Source organism: Anopheles coustani, chromosome 3 (genome assembly GCF_943734705.1).
Source record: "Anopheles coustani chromosome 3, idAnoCousDA_361_x.2, whole genome shotgun sequence".
In the NCBI taxonomy this organism is placed as follows: Eukaryota; Metazoa; Arthropoda; class Insecta; order Diptera; family Culicidae; genus Anopheles; species Anopheles coustani.
In genome coordinates, this window is record NC_071288.1 from 37859681 (window position 1) to 37875314 (window position 15634).

Below are 15634 nucleotides of genomic sequence, written 5' to 3' on the forward strand. Positions count from 1 at the left end.
TTTCTCGAATATTTGTCTGCATAATCAAGCTACTTTATTGGCGCTAAGAAAAATACCAAAAAACCAGGAATGTTCGCGAACAATTCGAAGACTACTTTTAAATTCATTTTTTTTCTCTTTTACTGACATAGAAATCTGTGTGGCATGAATATTTTGTTCCTAGTTTCTTATTTCTGTTTTAGATCAACTTTTTTTGTTTAATATATAGTTTAGTTCAGAACAATTTATCAAAAGTTTATTGTTGAATGCATATTCAATTTCTAAAAAAAACTGCATATCTATCCCGTAAATGTTCAATTTTGTTTATCTATATATTTCGTTTAAAGATTTCAGTTATCTTTGCGTAATCTTAGTAGCATATTGTTTATAACTATCTTTTAAATTCTTTTGCAGTCTCGCGTTTAAAATAGAATTCCTACCACATGACACGTTCTGCATGATTTTTGTGTGATTTTACTCATTTATTTGGCCTACCATTCTAATGTCCATCTTTTGTTCCCTCGGCACAAGCAGCCCAAGACAACACATCGCTCATCGTGTCCATCACTGTGCCATTGCTAATTATCCTAATCCTGGTGGGTGTAGTGCTGTTCCTACGCCGACGTCGACACACGGGCCGCAAAACCACCGAGCAACGCACCAACGACAATATGTCCCTGCCGGACAGCACCATCGAAACGAGCCGTCCAGTTCTGGTGAAGAATTTTGCCGAACACTATCGCATGATGTCCGCTGATTCCGATTTTAGGTAAGTCCCCGGGGTCAAACGTTGGGGGGAAACGGTTTAACTTGTGTGGTTTGTTCCGTTTGTCATTACAGATTTAGTGAAGAGTTCGAAGAACTGAAGCATGTGGGCCGGGATCAACCGTGCACATTCGCGGACCTACCGTGCAATAGGCCTAAGAATCGTTTTACGAACATTTTACCATATGACCATTCCCGGTTTAAGCTTCAACCGGTTGACGACGAGGAAGGATCTGATTACATTAACGCGAACTACGTACCGGTAAGCGGACGAAAGAGCAAGGCCAACTGGCGAGAAAGAGTGTAAAAAGATGCTGATATTTCGTTTGTATTCCTCAGGGCCACAACTCACCCCGGGAGTTCATTGTGACGCAAGGTCCGCTGCATTCGACGCGGGACGATTTCTGGCGCATGTGCTGGGAAAGCAACTCGCGTGCGATCGTCATGCTGACGCGAACCTTTGAGAAAGGTCGCGAGAAATGTGACCACTATTGGCCGCACGACACCGTTCCGGTGTACTATGGTGACATCAAGGTGACGCTACTGAACGACAGCCATTATCCCGACTGGGTCATAACGGAGTTTATGATGACGAGGGTAAGTTCTACCGATGAAAGCAGTAAGATTTCGTTTGATTTGAAATTGATGTTCACTTTGCAACGACCCTTTTTTATCTATCTCAGGGAGAGCAACAGCGCATCATACGCCACTTCCACTTCACGACATGGCCCGACTTTGGCGTGCCAAACCCTCCTCAGACGCTGGCACGGTTCGTACGAGCCTTCCGGGAGCGCGTCGGACCCGACCAGCGGCCGATTGTGGTGCACTGTAGTGCCGGCGTCGGCCGTTCCGGCACCTTCATCACGCTGGATAGAATATTGCAGCAAATACAGGTGTCCGACTATGTCGACATCTTCGGCATCGTCTGGGCAATGCGAAAAGGTAAGGCATTGTTTATCCTGCGGGGCTTGGTTGTAGACTAACGCTTCTCATTGCCGTGTGCATTTTTTAGAACGTGTCTGGATGGTTCAAACAGAGCAGCAATATATCTGCATCCATCAGTGTCTGCTGGTCGTGCTCGAGGGCAAGGAAGGCACGGAGCGTGAAATTCACGACAATCAAGGCTACGAAGGTACGTATTTCCTTTTCGAGCGTCACCTCAAGCGAAGCTACGCTTCGTCCGGGCAGCTGATACGAATGTTGCAAAATAGCGCATCATGTTCGTCGGTGGCCGACACATGCACACGGTTGTGTGTGCGTGAGCCAAATTTCAATTTGCTAGCGCCTGGCTCTCAAATTCCTCCGTACAAAAGAGCGCTTCGCCTCATTCGTAAACTACTGGCTCACCCCATATAAGCTACGCGTTGTTGCCTCGCTGGCTCGCAAGTCATAAACCACACACATGGCGCCAGATTCGTGTACCCTATCTCATACCTGAAACCCCAAGAGGGTCATCATTCATCTAACGGCTACTCTTCATTGGCTAGTTTGTTTTTTGAAGAATGGTTTCCGTTTCGTCCTATAAATACTTAAAATCTAATGCAGGATTTATCGCTTTTCCCACTGGTTTGGTTTAGTAGATTTTCATCGACTGTTTGAACCTTAGCACAGTCATACTAATTCGTTTTATTTTTAACAATTAACACCGTCGTTGGAGGTCAGATTTGTTTGAAATTTTAACACCAACTTTTAACATCAACTAAAAACTTTTTTTTTAACACACACTAATAGTTCATTTCGTTTTGAAAGCATAATTATCTCACTAATGGGAATGTATTTTAGTTGTTGTATAATTTGTGGAACCAAAAACATGATTGAAATACGACCCATTTTTAAATTGTAATCGATTGTATTACATTGCACGAACATAGTCATACATTTCTAAATAAAATTGATCCCTAATCAATCGTGATGTTAGAAAATGAATCATTTGTAAATTCGATTACAATCCCATTGAAAAAAACATTTGGAATATGTAACTACATTTTAAATCCATTAACACAATCTGTTTAAAAAGAGCGAAATTTGACGATTTGTAAATGTTTTTGTGTTTTATATTATCCGTAGTCTGATCCGATGTCTCAAACGCAATTGTTGGCCGTTGTATCATCATCTTTTTAATGTGTAATATGTTACTGTAAGCTTCTTGACAAAGTCAGATAACAGCGCACGACCCTACCAACAGTTTATGCCAGATAATTTTGATCATTAAAAATCAATCATTTGGTTTGATTTGATGATTTGTATAAATTATATACTACTTTAATGTCGCTGTTTTTCAAGATGTATTAAAATTATGCATCGATTTCATTAATTTCTTCGGACGCAAAGAAAAAAAAACTTGTTTATGTTTATGTGCAAACAGCATTTAAAAAAATTCCAACCATCATAATTGTCTTTTGCAATATAATTTGGAAACCGAACATTTACCATGTGTGTTATGCATGCAAAGAACTATATGCGATGACCTAGTATTTATCATGCATTCCATCTGCATACTCATTGCATTGGTGTGCACTAATGGTATCTTAACTTGTATACCTTAACCCTAACAAAACCGTTTCAAATGCATCATTTAAAAATAGCCGATTGATGATTTGCACTCCTTTAGCCTAGCTTCTGAATGATTTCGAATTACTCTTTATTATTTCTATTTTCATTTGCCCCGTCGACGGTGCCTCCGTGACTTCGATCGGTCATTCGATTGTCGTTTGCGCGTTTGCGTGCGCGCGAATGCACCGAAATCGCCGATCGGTCGGTTGGTCGGTCGGTCGATGTGCACAAAACGGCAGATGAAAGTATACTAAACCAAACGATATACGGCCATCTGAGTGATTCGCAAATCCGGTTGACCTGCGTTTGAGGAGGTCAGGTGTTTGCTGGATCCCAGTTGTAGAGACATGTGCAACACTACTACCCGAGCTGGCCTGGCGGCCGACAGTACGAATGAGAGTGGAATCTCGTTCTTTTTTTACCGATTAAATGTAATATTGAGTTTTCTTTTCTAAACACCGGACATTTTTTAACGGTGCAATAAAATAAAACCAACCGTCGGATTGGTTTTGCGTTACTATTGATTTTTCTTATCCTTTCTCTTCATCCTCTCTTGACACATGTTGTGAAATGTTGTAAAAATGAAAAACAATCTCGTGCCAATAATTGTACGTACACCGCACGCGTCTCGTGGAATCATCGTGGTGTGTGCTCCGAACCGGAACTTCTATCGTTCTACACTATCCTGCGTACTCTATCTCACTATAATTTGGGGCTTCTTGGTGCTGATACTCCACTGGTGCTTGGCAAATGGATCTATTAACCGCGAAACTCACGTACTCACTCACTCACCTCAATCAACTGCATAAATACACACACACATCTTACGCACCCGCACCTAAAACTTGTGACGCGCCTCGAAACGGCCCTGGTGTCGATGCGTGTGCCCATCGCCTCCTCCCTCCCATTGTCTGTACGTGGCCTGTGTGGAACGCCAACAGAACCGCGAGATGACGATCAACAGTCCGAGGAACAGTTGCTGATCGAAAACCGTTCCGATGACGATCTAGATGAAGGAACGACTGTGAAGGAACAGGAAGCCGCCGTGGTGCTAGAAAATGCCGAACTCGACCGACGGCGGAGTGTAGCGTCCTGCAATGCCGGATCAGGAGAAGCTTCTTCAGCCGGTGGGGATATGGGTAAGCAGCAACAACGAAGCTACACTGCCGCGGGAGAAACCACCGAGGAGGAGTTACTGGACGACGAGGAAGAGGTGGAAGTGACCGTCGATGGGTTGATGATCGTGTCGAAGGTTGTATCGACGCAGCACTCCACCGTTGGTTCGGATGGACAACAACAGCACTCACACAGTAATTCCAGCAACACGCACGATCGCGATCAGCCATCGTCGGGAATGGACGAACGATCGATCGGAAGCAGCGGCACCACGAGCAACACCAGCGCCAACAGTGGCTATGAGTCGAGCCCGTGCAAGCGGCGTTCGATGAACGGTGGCTCCGGTCATCCGGAACAGGCGGTGCACGATCGACGTTCACTGACGTTTTCCTGCGGTGGTGAAGTCGTTGCCAAGCCGGAGCAACTTAATGGCCTATCCGATCAGCATCGTCTACAGCAGCAGCAGCACCAGCACCAGCAGCAACAACATCAGCAACAGGCACCTCACCAAGTTCAAGCTCCCGCGCAGCAACCGGCGGCCCATCAGGCAACGCTCGCCGGCGGAGGGAAAATGTGGAAGGAGGAAAGATGACAGTTGGAGAACGATAGCGACAATCGAAGCAGCGGCCGCAGTAGCATCGTGATCGCTATCAACGACGGCGATAGCCATGTAAATAGCAACGCCTCGAACGTCGTCATCTTGCGCGCGGACAACGACGCGGACGACGATCGGACGATGCCGACGAAGGACGACGAGACGGAGATCGACGACGGAATCGATGGTTCCGACGAGGGCGAGGAGGTCGAGGTCGACCTGAACCACCAACGGGCGGACGAGGACGACGAAGAGGAGGAGGAGGAGGAGGACGAACGGTCGAACGAGCAGCGGGAGTTGCTGTTGCATCGACGGAACGAACGAAATGTGCGAGCGGTAGCGGCGGCCATGGTGGCCGGGGCCGTAGCTGCTGCTGGCGTTCCGGGGAGTGTAGGTGGCGTGAGTGGCGGCGGGGGTGTAGGTGGCGGCGGTGGAGTCGGCGTAGGCCGCTACAAACACCATAGCTACGTGGAGGTGGAGGAGGACGAGCAGGACGACGACATCATCGTGATTGTGGACGAGGACAACGTTGGCGCCGGCGACGCGATCCTTGGTGGCGGGCTCGATGGATCCGTTGGTGGGGCCGGTTGTAGCAGTGTTGGTATTGTCGGTGGTGTAGGTGGTAGTAATGGTATCAGCGACGAGCTGTACCTTAAGTTGAGAGAAATGGGTATGGTAACATTTTTAATCCTTACTTTTGCTTATCCCTTTACTCTTGCGTATGATATTTGGCTTCGTATTGGTGTATCGTGATTTTGTTGTTGCTTTTATTGTTTTTCTTCATTTTGTCATCTAATCAATTCATGTGATTTTCTCAATTTAACAATAGCATTTTTTATTTTGTTTATTTTTCTTATTTGACAATCTGCTTTAACACTAGAATACATTGTTTTGGAATTTTTACCGAGCTAGCAAAAGGTGCATAAAAAAACTTAAAGCGCCAAAAGATAGTCAACAAATGTGCCAAAAAGTAGCCGTAAAACAGCAGTAAAAAATTCATTCGGATCTGGTCAATTTGATTCTGGAAACAGAAAAATCTTAAATTATTTTCTTTAGATTTATGGATTTGGCTTTTACGAATACCCTTCTGAAAACATATTCATCCGTTTTAGAAATATTAAAAACGAAAATTTTGTAGCAGTCAAAATGACTGTTATTTGGATTCTAGTGTTAAAAGGAGATTCCATCTTCAATATAAATTGTGTTGCAACAAGTGTATTTTTTCACGAAAATAGTTCTGCACATATTACCTTTTATATGTTTACTAAATATATTTTTACTAAATGTTCATTTTTTTTTTGTTTCAAATAGTCTAACAAAACCGATTATGTTATTTATTTACCTCTCCAATACATTATTTACCTCTCCAATTTAGGAATTTCTCGGTCGTTTTTGAATTCTCATTTATATCATTGAAAAATTGTGAATAATTTAATTTTTTCTGTTTTTCTTATTTGTGAGTGAAGCATAAGCATGTGTTTCTTTGTATGTGCGTGTCATTTTGTTCGAAAAAGAATCCTCCCTTTTCCCCTGCCCTGTTCGTTTGTTTGTTCAACGTTGAGCTGCATGCAAAACGTTTCGTGTAAAGACGTTGAACCATACACGATCGCTTTTGTCTCGTCACATCTAACCTTAAATTTTCTATTTTCCTTGTCTTTTTCCTGCCGTCGCTGCCGCACACCAACCCTTCCCAGATGACGAAGGGATCGCCGAGTCCGGAATGTAAATCGGTCATGGTGTCATGGGTCGCGGAGTAAGGAGCATCGGAGCCAGCCCGGGATGCTGATGATGGGCGAAAATGGACTCTACTTGTAATTACTACTTAACGGTTCCCCGCCGCACGAGCGACGATCGCGAGGGAACGTAGAACGGAGGACGTAAACACAGTTAACGTTGCTGCAACGCTTAAAACTAGGAACTATATACACGTATTTTGTTTTTGGGCAGCTCCGCAATAAGACTTAGGGCTCGAAGGGTCCCATTCCTCGAGATAGGAGTAGCGAGGATGAGAAAACAGGGGACTGGAATGGAAGCGCGGCGGACACAAACACACACACTGCCAGACAGCTGGGACAATGTGCAGCTTCTCGATGTGTTTGCTGTTGTGTCCGTTGCCGTGTATGGTGGCCATAAAAGACCATTTGCAGACCGGTGCTAGTGTGCTAATGTGTAAATGTAGAATAATTGGCGTACTGTTTCGTTCTTGTTTTTATAAAAAAAAAAGTATATATATCATTCACAAACACCCCGCTTGCGGCCCTGGGACGCGACGGTTGCATGCGAACCGCAGCTGCATCGGAGAATCGCATCCCAACCCCGGCCGAAATGTATAGGAAACTTGCGACGGGTTGTATTAATCCCGTTTTTGAATGCAAAACCGCACAAGACACAACGGACAGACAAAACGAAGGCATATTCTGCTTTTGTATCAGTGTGGCAGAAGAATTAGAATTGGTCAAAACAATGAAACATAATCTCGAAAAGAATCGGAACAAACGGTGTACGAAAACCGCCAACCTTCACTCGTATTAGATGTGCGTAAAGCTTAGCTAAAACAAAACGAAACATTTCCCTCGAAAATCATTCATTTCTAAAACGGATTAGGACAAAACAAACCCGATGCGTGCAATCTCGGCCCTCTCGGCCAGTGTGGCAAGGTTACTTCTTTGTCCATGGAAAACACGATGTGGTGAAAAACAAAAACCACCCCCAGGCGGGCTTTATTATATACGGGACGTACGCTAAAGCGCCAAGCGAAAGGCGATAAATTCCTTACTAAATAATCAAAAAACGGTAACCTACCTACTTTACCTGCTCAGCATCTGCCTGGCTCAACCTCGGGGGAGCACTCGTGTCCAATGGCAGTATTAGTTTTCTCCCTTGAAACGCTACTACCAACCCCGGGAAGTAATCAACTTGTAATCTCTCTCTCTCTCTGTCTTTAGATAAATGAAGAAGGTAAAAGAAACAAAACCAAACTCGAGTTGGGCTGCAAGTGGAGAACGATTCGATAGACATTTAAAAATGAAAACAAACCCCCATAAACACGTGTCAAAGCAACTTAAGTACATACATACTGTAGAGCGATAGGGAAAGGGTGAACGGGTGAAAGTATTTAATAGTGCGTAGAAGCGGTGGAGGCGCCCGGTGGCCAATCTGTAGAGCGGGGTTAGAACGTGCGAAACGTGGTCAGTGAAAAGCGGAAGAGAGACGGATAGAGGGAGAGAAATGAAACCGAAAATGATCTATATTTTCACACAGTTATTTTTAATCTCGAACGGAGAACGGAACATCATTATTACCGACTCAAAGGACAGAGGGCGGAAGGAGCGGTAATCTAATTGTTTTTTTTGCTCGTTTTATGTGTTTTCTCTTTTCTGTTTGTTTTTAATCCAATCTCGTTGTACATATTTGTAAGATGTAGTAGACACACAACCAGACAACATTGCAATCAAGTTTTACATTACAATAATTAGGTTCTAACTATGATTAGCAGGGTGTAGCAGTAGGACAGCCTGTGGAACGCCGCACCACGTGTAGGGTAGGGTACGGGGGCTTTCGATACAATGATTGTGAAACGGTGAACTACAAACAAAATGCCCGTTTAGAGGTCTCGAGTGGTCGGGCCTGCAAAAAGATAGTTGGGTTTCCCACGTGCAAGATATTCCTCATCGACGTTGTTTGTTTGTTTTGGTTTTGTCTGTACAGTCAACAAATCCAATGGTTGGATTACGCTCGCAATAGAAATACACACACACACATACACCCACGAAAACACACCCAAAGGGGGAATGTTTTTTCCTCCTTACATAACCACCCCACCCGTTAGTTGCATCAAAAACAGAAGACTTAACAAACGACTTGTCCTGCCAAGAGGACAGGGGAATAGGATACCCTTTTTCCGCGTTCCTAAGAAAATGGACCACAATTTTAATCCAATCAACCTTTTTTATACCCATGAACAACACACGCACACAGGCAACATACAAAAACGCATCCCAAGCTGAATCGATCGAACATTTCACCGAAAATCCATTTTCTAGACGATGTGGTTGGTGATGGCCGGTCCGAATTGAACCGGCAGGGCGAAAGTTCGTTATACATTTACATGTTTGAGCCGTACAGTTTTTAAAACCGAACATCAATACACACATGGAGCCGTAATTCAACCTACCGATATATTGATATGTAAAGATAGGAAAAGCGTAATTAGAATTTTCAAGACGCCCCAAGAACGAGCCACGATGGGGTAGGGAGGGGCGTATATTATATGGTATATATACCTGCATACATCCGACTTACGAATGCTTCCCGTACGTTTTACAAAGTTTTACGGTGGAAAACGATTATTAAACACGCAGAAAACGTCATATCAATTACTCCAAACAAAAAGAAGATAAAAAATACATGAACCAATCGACAACATTCTCCCGCGAGCGTTCGTGCTTGTTCTCAGAAGAGTGTGTCAGTATGTCCGAAACTCCAAATAATCTGTTACAAAGTGATCGCTTACCCTTTTTTCTTAATCCTTTATCCCATTTTTTTTTTAATTTCATGATTGGACTATTTAGTCAATAATTGAAACAACGATTGTCTATCCAAAATATCAGCCAAATCTGTATCCGGGCTCACAAGTGTTACAGCCTGTGTAAAACGTTATCCGTCAGCCACAACCCTTAACGACCGATAGTTATTCTATTTTGGTCCGATATAAATTATCAGAGAACATTAGGAACCTGGCTTGATTCACAATCATTCAGCCAGCCATACATTGAGTCAATATCATGTCAGAACAACCGGGTTTTGAATTAGCTTCAACGGGGCTAAGGCTTTGAGTAGAACAACCTTATTATTTACTAAACCTACCGCGTGAACTTCACTACATTTGAATACAAATTCTATTTACTTAACGACTTATTATCGCAAGTAATGCAATTTTACATAAGTAATACAATTTGTTAGCTATAAGTTTGTTTTAATTCCTTCTTGTACTTGTCGATGTTTGCAATTTTGGTAATTTGGCCTAAGGATTTTTTTCGTCAATCGTGTTCTCCTTCAGTTAAGTTCAACTCTTCTATATTTGCTTTTTTTTTAGTTTAATGTAGATTCGAATCCCAACCGAGACCGGACCCTCCCCTGTACGAGAGGACTGACTATCCACGTACTACATCAGGGAAACAAGTCTCGTAAGCCCATAACGGGCAGGCATGACCAAGAGGTCGTTACGCCAAGAAGAAGATTACGTGAGGTTTGTATCCATCCTTCTAATAACTTCCAATGCATTCATCACCAATTGAGTGCAATGCATTTTCGTCCTGTTCGTCAATGGGCTGCAAAGTTGGTGGACTTAGCTAAAGAAAGAATTTATGTTTAGTTCATTGCAAAACCTACTGCTTTGTTTGTAATTACCACCTCCTCACGTTGGCTAGTAAAAACTTCAGCCAGGGTTTCTACCGTTTCTTCAAGTTTCACTTTTGGTGCAACATCTTCGATTTCATCCAATATTTCAAGAAATCTCAAACGTAGATTGACCGAGGATTCCTTTCGTTCTGCCAATATCTTGCAACTCGTCACAACTCTTTCTTCGTCAGATAAATCAAACATACTTTGTTCCGATTCTCCAAGGACTACCAACGTTGGTTAATTTATCTAAATGACACAGAAAAATTGTAATTTTTCTGACTTCTTATGACAAAATTTTCAAATATCTTGATGATAGGTTTATTCAATGTTACATTTGGTTCGTCTAACTTCACACTTCCTGCCTGAACTTCGAATCGTTCTGTTTTTCTGTATTGTTTCTCTTGATTGTGACTTGTGGAACTAGGAAACAAACATGAATTAAGTAAGGCCCAGTAGTTTAATGTCCTGCATACCCACACAGGGATTTGAAATGGACACGAATTTAAATGATTGATCGTGGAGTGGTTTTTAATTCGTCCGAGTTATATATTCTGTGAGTGGAACTCCCAACTGGTTTGTGAAAATGCTTTTATTTGTGGCAAACGGCATGTAACAAAATCCCAACTGTGTTTACAAAATTAATTCATACATGACTTTTTCTTCATGGGGTAACGACCGTGTTGGTCATGTTTTTAGCGCCCGGGTTTCGCTAGCGATACTACAGAAATCACACTTCTGTTTGTTGTATAAATTTATTTTGTATACTTTATTCGCATTTAATGTTGGTTATTTTCACAGGCTTGATCGTTTGAAGCCTCAGCAAAGAGTTTTGACAAATTAATAAAATAATTACATAATACCCTACATAAAAACGAAACGGTCCCGCTGGCCGGCGTTCGAATTAGTTGCTCATTCCGCTCAGTACGAGATTGACGGCCGATTCTACATTCCCGTTGCAAACGATAAGCGCCTGTAGATTCGTCTCCGTGTCGGTCAGTCCCATCTCGCGCATCAGCTCCAGCTCGCTACGGTACTGACCGATGCTGGCCGCCATGGCCGTATGTTGTGATTGTGTCTGCACTCCAAGATCGCCTCCCATCGGGGCAGCAGGCGCAGCCGGGGTAGGAGTGGTGTCCATCGGTTCGTCCACCGTCGCCGTTTGGTTGGCCGTGGCTTCCCCACCATCGCTAGCCACCGCCGCCGTACTTGCTCTGGCGGAAGAAGTGCCGGCCGATGTCGAACCTTCACCGGAACGTTGCTGCTGGAACATCATCGAAATGGCGTCGAACAGCATCGAGGATGTGATGCGATCACCCGAGGAAGTTGCCGCGGGACCGGCACTGGTGGATGGTTGGCTGGCGGACGTTGAGGGCAGATTCACGGCAGTGGAGCTGGCGGTGGTTGGACTTTCGGCGCTTCCATCCTGTTGACTCGCTCGATTGTCGGCGTCGCGCTGAGAAATGTTCGACAGCGAATTATACGACCCGCCCGTCCCGGCAAAGGCCAGCGCCGAAGCGAGCTGGTCGGCCGTAATACGCCGGATCGTGGCTGGTGCCGTCGAAGTGGTCGGTGAAGCGGTGTTTTCGTCGCTCGACGACGAATCCGACAGCGGATCATCGAGGGCACTGTCGAGTGGTGCCGAAAGGTGGCAGTTGGCCACTTTCGATATCATTTTCGAGTTAAGCAGCTGTACAATGGTGCGCGACGCTTCGATCAAAACCGGATGCTTCAGGGCGACCCGACGAATCGTTTCCGGCTGCTGCATCGAGGAGAGCAAGATTGGATCCTTGAGCAACGACAGCACGTACAGGTTGCGCCGGATCGACGGGTACGCGTCGAGCACTTTCTTCATGAACTCCGGTTGGCGAACTTTCTGGAAGTTCGACGAATCTACCATTCGCCACAGACAAAGCACCTTCTGCACCTCTGCCTCGGTGAGGTGACGCTCTTCCTGTGGCTGCACCTCGTCGACCGAGGGATCGTTTTCACGACGCTTGTGTATGACATGTATCATCGCCCCATCGGTGACTCCTTTGTTCTGAAGGACATCGTCAGCTCGCAACGGAGTGCCGCAATAGATGAACTCTAACGGGGAAAACAAAATCATACTCTAGCATTACATACCACAAGCATATTTTTCAATGCCAACTAAATCATTACTTACCGAACTCTTGCGGTGCCACATCGCTCTTTATCAGCCTGAACGCCTGGCACCAAAGCATATCGGTACGACCGCCGAGATCGACATCTTCTATCTTCAGCTTTTGGTACGGCTTGAAGGGTAAGTGCACACCCAAGTACACGGAGGGCATCTTGCTTACTTACCACAACGACGTTGGTATACTTCTGCTTTGTCACTGTTGTAAATCTATTTGTCCCGTGGACGTCGAATTACCAAGCGCAGGCAGAAACTTCGCAGATCATCGAAAACAAAATAAACACCATTGTCAAATGGTTGTCACACACTTGACAGCCTGCTTAGGCCGCGGTCTATAATTTCCGTGACAAAGGCGATGTTCTACTATTTTATGGAATAAAAGCAAAAAAGCAAGAGTTAACCGTCATGTCTATGGCCAAAACTACTAAAGTACAGAAAACCCGCTCATTAATAGTCCTGTATTTTTATTTTATAAAATACCCTACGAACGGTTTTGCTCGAATCAGTTCATTTTACAGGCGAGGGGTAGGGAGAATCCCATCTCCACGACCCTCCACTATGGACATGATCGAGATAGCTGCTATTGATGCTATGCCCTGACTCTTTCTTCCTCATTGGGCCATGCATTTGCTGTTAACGCGGAATAAAAACCGGTTGATGGTGTGCGTGAAGCGAAAGGCATATGCATTGTATGCGTGTTGAGGATTCTCTTTCAATGCTTTCAGCTGTGTGCAAAAAGAGCATGCCTCAAATGTGCTATCTCTTTCACTCTTATTGGACCTATGTGTTGTTTGTATGTGTTATGATTTTGTTTCTATGTTATTGGCACAACTGATTGCTGAACAATGTAGCGGTCTCCAGATTTACAAGCGTTCGAAATTGGTAGCAATCGCTGCACGGTTCAGTTTGTTTCAATAATGTGAATGGCGATTATTAACCAAAGGCTTTGGCTCACTTCTTTGAACCGAAATCCGATGAACATTTACTCAAGCTGACACGAGCATACGTAAATTGAATTTACCTTAATCAACCCGTACAACGTGCATACAGCGATTAACGGCATTATTGCGGTTGTTGTGCTAATGTGATAACGCAGTACTACCATATTTCAACCCATTGCAATTCATAAATTTTTAATCGTTATTTTAATGTAGTTCTTTCATTCATTCAATTCTATAGTAAAACGTACGAAGAACAAAGAAAATGAAGAAGCAAAACGACAAATAAAGAAATGTCTTAGTTTCTTGCATGCAATTTTATTTCATTAGCTTGACGCAATTTCATTCCGCAATCAAAACAATCCCCATGCATGCATCGAACACATACACCATTCATATCATTGACTACGAACAGCTGTGAGCGAAACCATCCGTGCTTACACCTGAGCGGAGCAAAGTAGTGCGCCATGATGGGAGAGAGAATGGAACGTCATGGAAAACGATGTCCATTCCTCCTAGGTTAATATTGGATGTTAAACCTCGGGCATCGCCAACTGACAAATAGCCCAGAGTGATTATTGCACTGACTTATCCTATCGAGACAACATGACGACTAAATAGTAGAAAAAGACGCATTGGTGAGAATTGAGGACGAGCTGGGAGAAAGAGTGGGGGCTGAGCATAGTAGCGAGCGGAATAAGAGAGCAACTATGTTTTTGCTCTTTTTTGCCTGGCGCGCTTGTTGTGCGTGTCACCTCTGACTCAACTTTGTGTGCGTGTAATCCGACCCCCCGTTAAGCGGAAATCGGGGGGTCCGAAAGAAAAAGGCAAAAAACTACTCGATTTTCAGTGTACCGCCGTTCGCTGGGTAGTAAATGAGGCCGCGACCTTCGTTTTTACGGTTCCCAGCGAACGGTTTTGCTCGAATCAGTTCATTTTACAGGCGAGGGGTAGGGAGAATCCCATCTCCACGACCCTCTACTGTGGACAAGATCGAGATAGCTGCTATTGATGCTATGCCCTGACTCTTTCTTCCTCATTGGGTCATGCATTTGCTGTTAATGCGGAATAAAAACCGGTTGATGGTGTGCGTGAAGCGGAAGGCATATGCATTGTATGCGTGTTGAGGATTCTCTTTCAATGCTTTCTGCTGTGTGCAAAAAGAGCATGCCTCAAATGTGCTTTCTCTTTCACTCGTATTGGGGCTGTGTTTGTTTGTATGTGTTATGATTTTTATTCTATGTTATTGGCACAGCTGATTGCTGAGCAATGTAGCGGTCTCCAGATTTACAAGCGTTCGAAATTGGTAGCAATCGCTGCACGGTTCAGTTTGTTTCAATAATGTGAATGGCCATTATCAACCAAAGGCTTTGGCTCACTTCTTTGAACCGAAATCCGATGAACCTTTATTCAAGCTGACACGAGCATACGTAAATTGAATTTACCTTAATCAACCCGTACAACATGCATACAGCGATTAACGGCATTATTGCGGTTGTTGTGCTAATGTGATAACGCAGTACTACCATATTTCAACCCATCGCAATTCATAAATTTGTAATCGTTATTTTAATGTAGTTCTTTCATTCATTCAATTCTATAGTAAAACGTACGAAGAACAAAGAAAATGAAGAAGCAAAACGACAAATAAAGAAATTACTTAGTTTCATGCATGCAATTTCATTACATTAGCTTGACGCAATTTCATTCCGCAATCAAAACAATCCCCATGCATGCATCGAACACATACACCATTCATATCATTGACTACGAACAGCTGTTTGCAAAACCATCCGTGCTTACACCTGAGCGGAGCAAAGTAGTGCGCCATGATAGGAGAGAGAATGGAACGTCATGGAAAACGATGTCCATTCCTCCTAGGTTAATATTGGATGTTAAACCTCGGGCATCGCCAACTGACAAATAGCCCAGAATGATTATTGCACTGACTTATCCTATCGAGACAACATGACGACTAAATAGTAGAAAAAGACGCATTGGTGAGAATTGAAGACGAGCTGGGAGAAAGCTTGGGGGCTGAGGATAGTAGCGAGCGGAATAAGAGAGCAACTATGTTTTTGCCCTTTTTTTGCCTGGCGCGCTTGGTGTGCGTGTCACCTCTGACTC

The 15634-nt window shown here is 44.0% G+C and overlaps 2 protein-coding genes across 2 annotated transcripts in view; one reads left to right on the forward strand and one right to left on the reverse strand.

Moving 5' to 3' along the window:
- The window catches only part of LOC131260745 (tyrosine-protein phosphatase 10D), a 40914-nt gene extending 35762 nt beyond the window's left edge, over positions 1-5152 (forward strand). Inside the window, exons 6-11 of the mRNA XM_058262552.1 lie at positions 514-748; positions 820-1006; positions 1084-1341; positions 1428-1686; positions 1757-1876; positions 4239-5152. Of these exons, the coding sequence (XP_058118535.1) occupies positions 514-748; positions 820-1006; positions 1084-1341; positions 1428-1686; positions 1757-1876; positions 4239-5005 (1826 nt within the window). The 3' untranslated portion in view covers positions 5006-5152. The remainder of the gene's footprint in view (positions 1-513; positions 749-819; positions 1007-1083; positions 1342-1427; positions 1687-1756; positions 1877-4238) is intronic.
- Positions 5153-11012: 5860 nt separating this feature from the next.
- On the reverse strand, positions 11013-12823 carry LOC131272471 (pneumococcal serine-rich repeat protein). The gene is made up of 2 exons (XM_058274213.1): positions 12576-12823; positions 11013-12496 (listed from the first exon to the last, which is right to left on the reverse strand). The coding sequence occupies exons 1-2, from the start codon at positions 12721-12723 to the stop codon at positions 11313-11315; spliced, it is 1332 nt and encodes a 443-aa protein (XP_058130196.1). The 5' UTR covers positions 12724-12823; the 3' UTR covers positions 11013-11312.
- Between the last annotated feature and the right edge of the window lie 2811 nt (positions 12824-15634).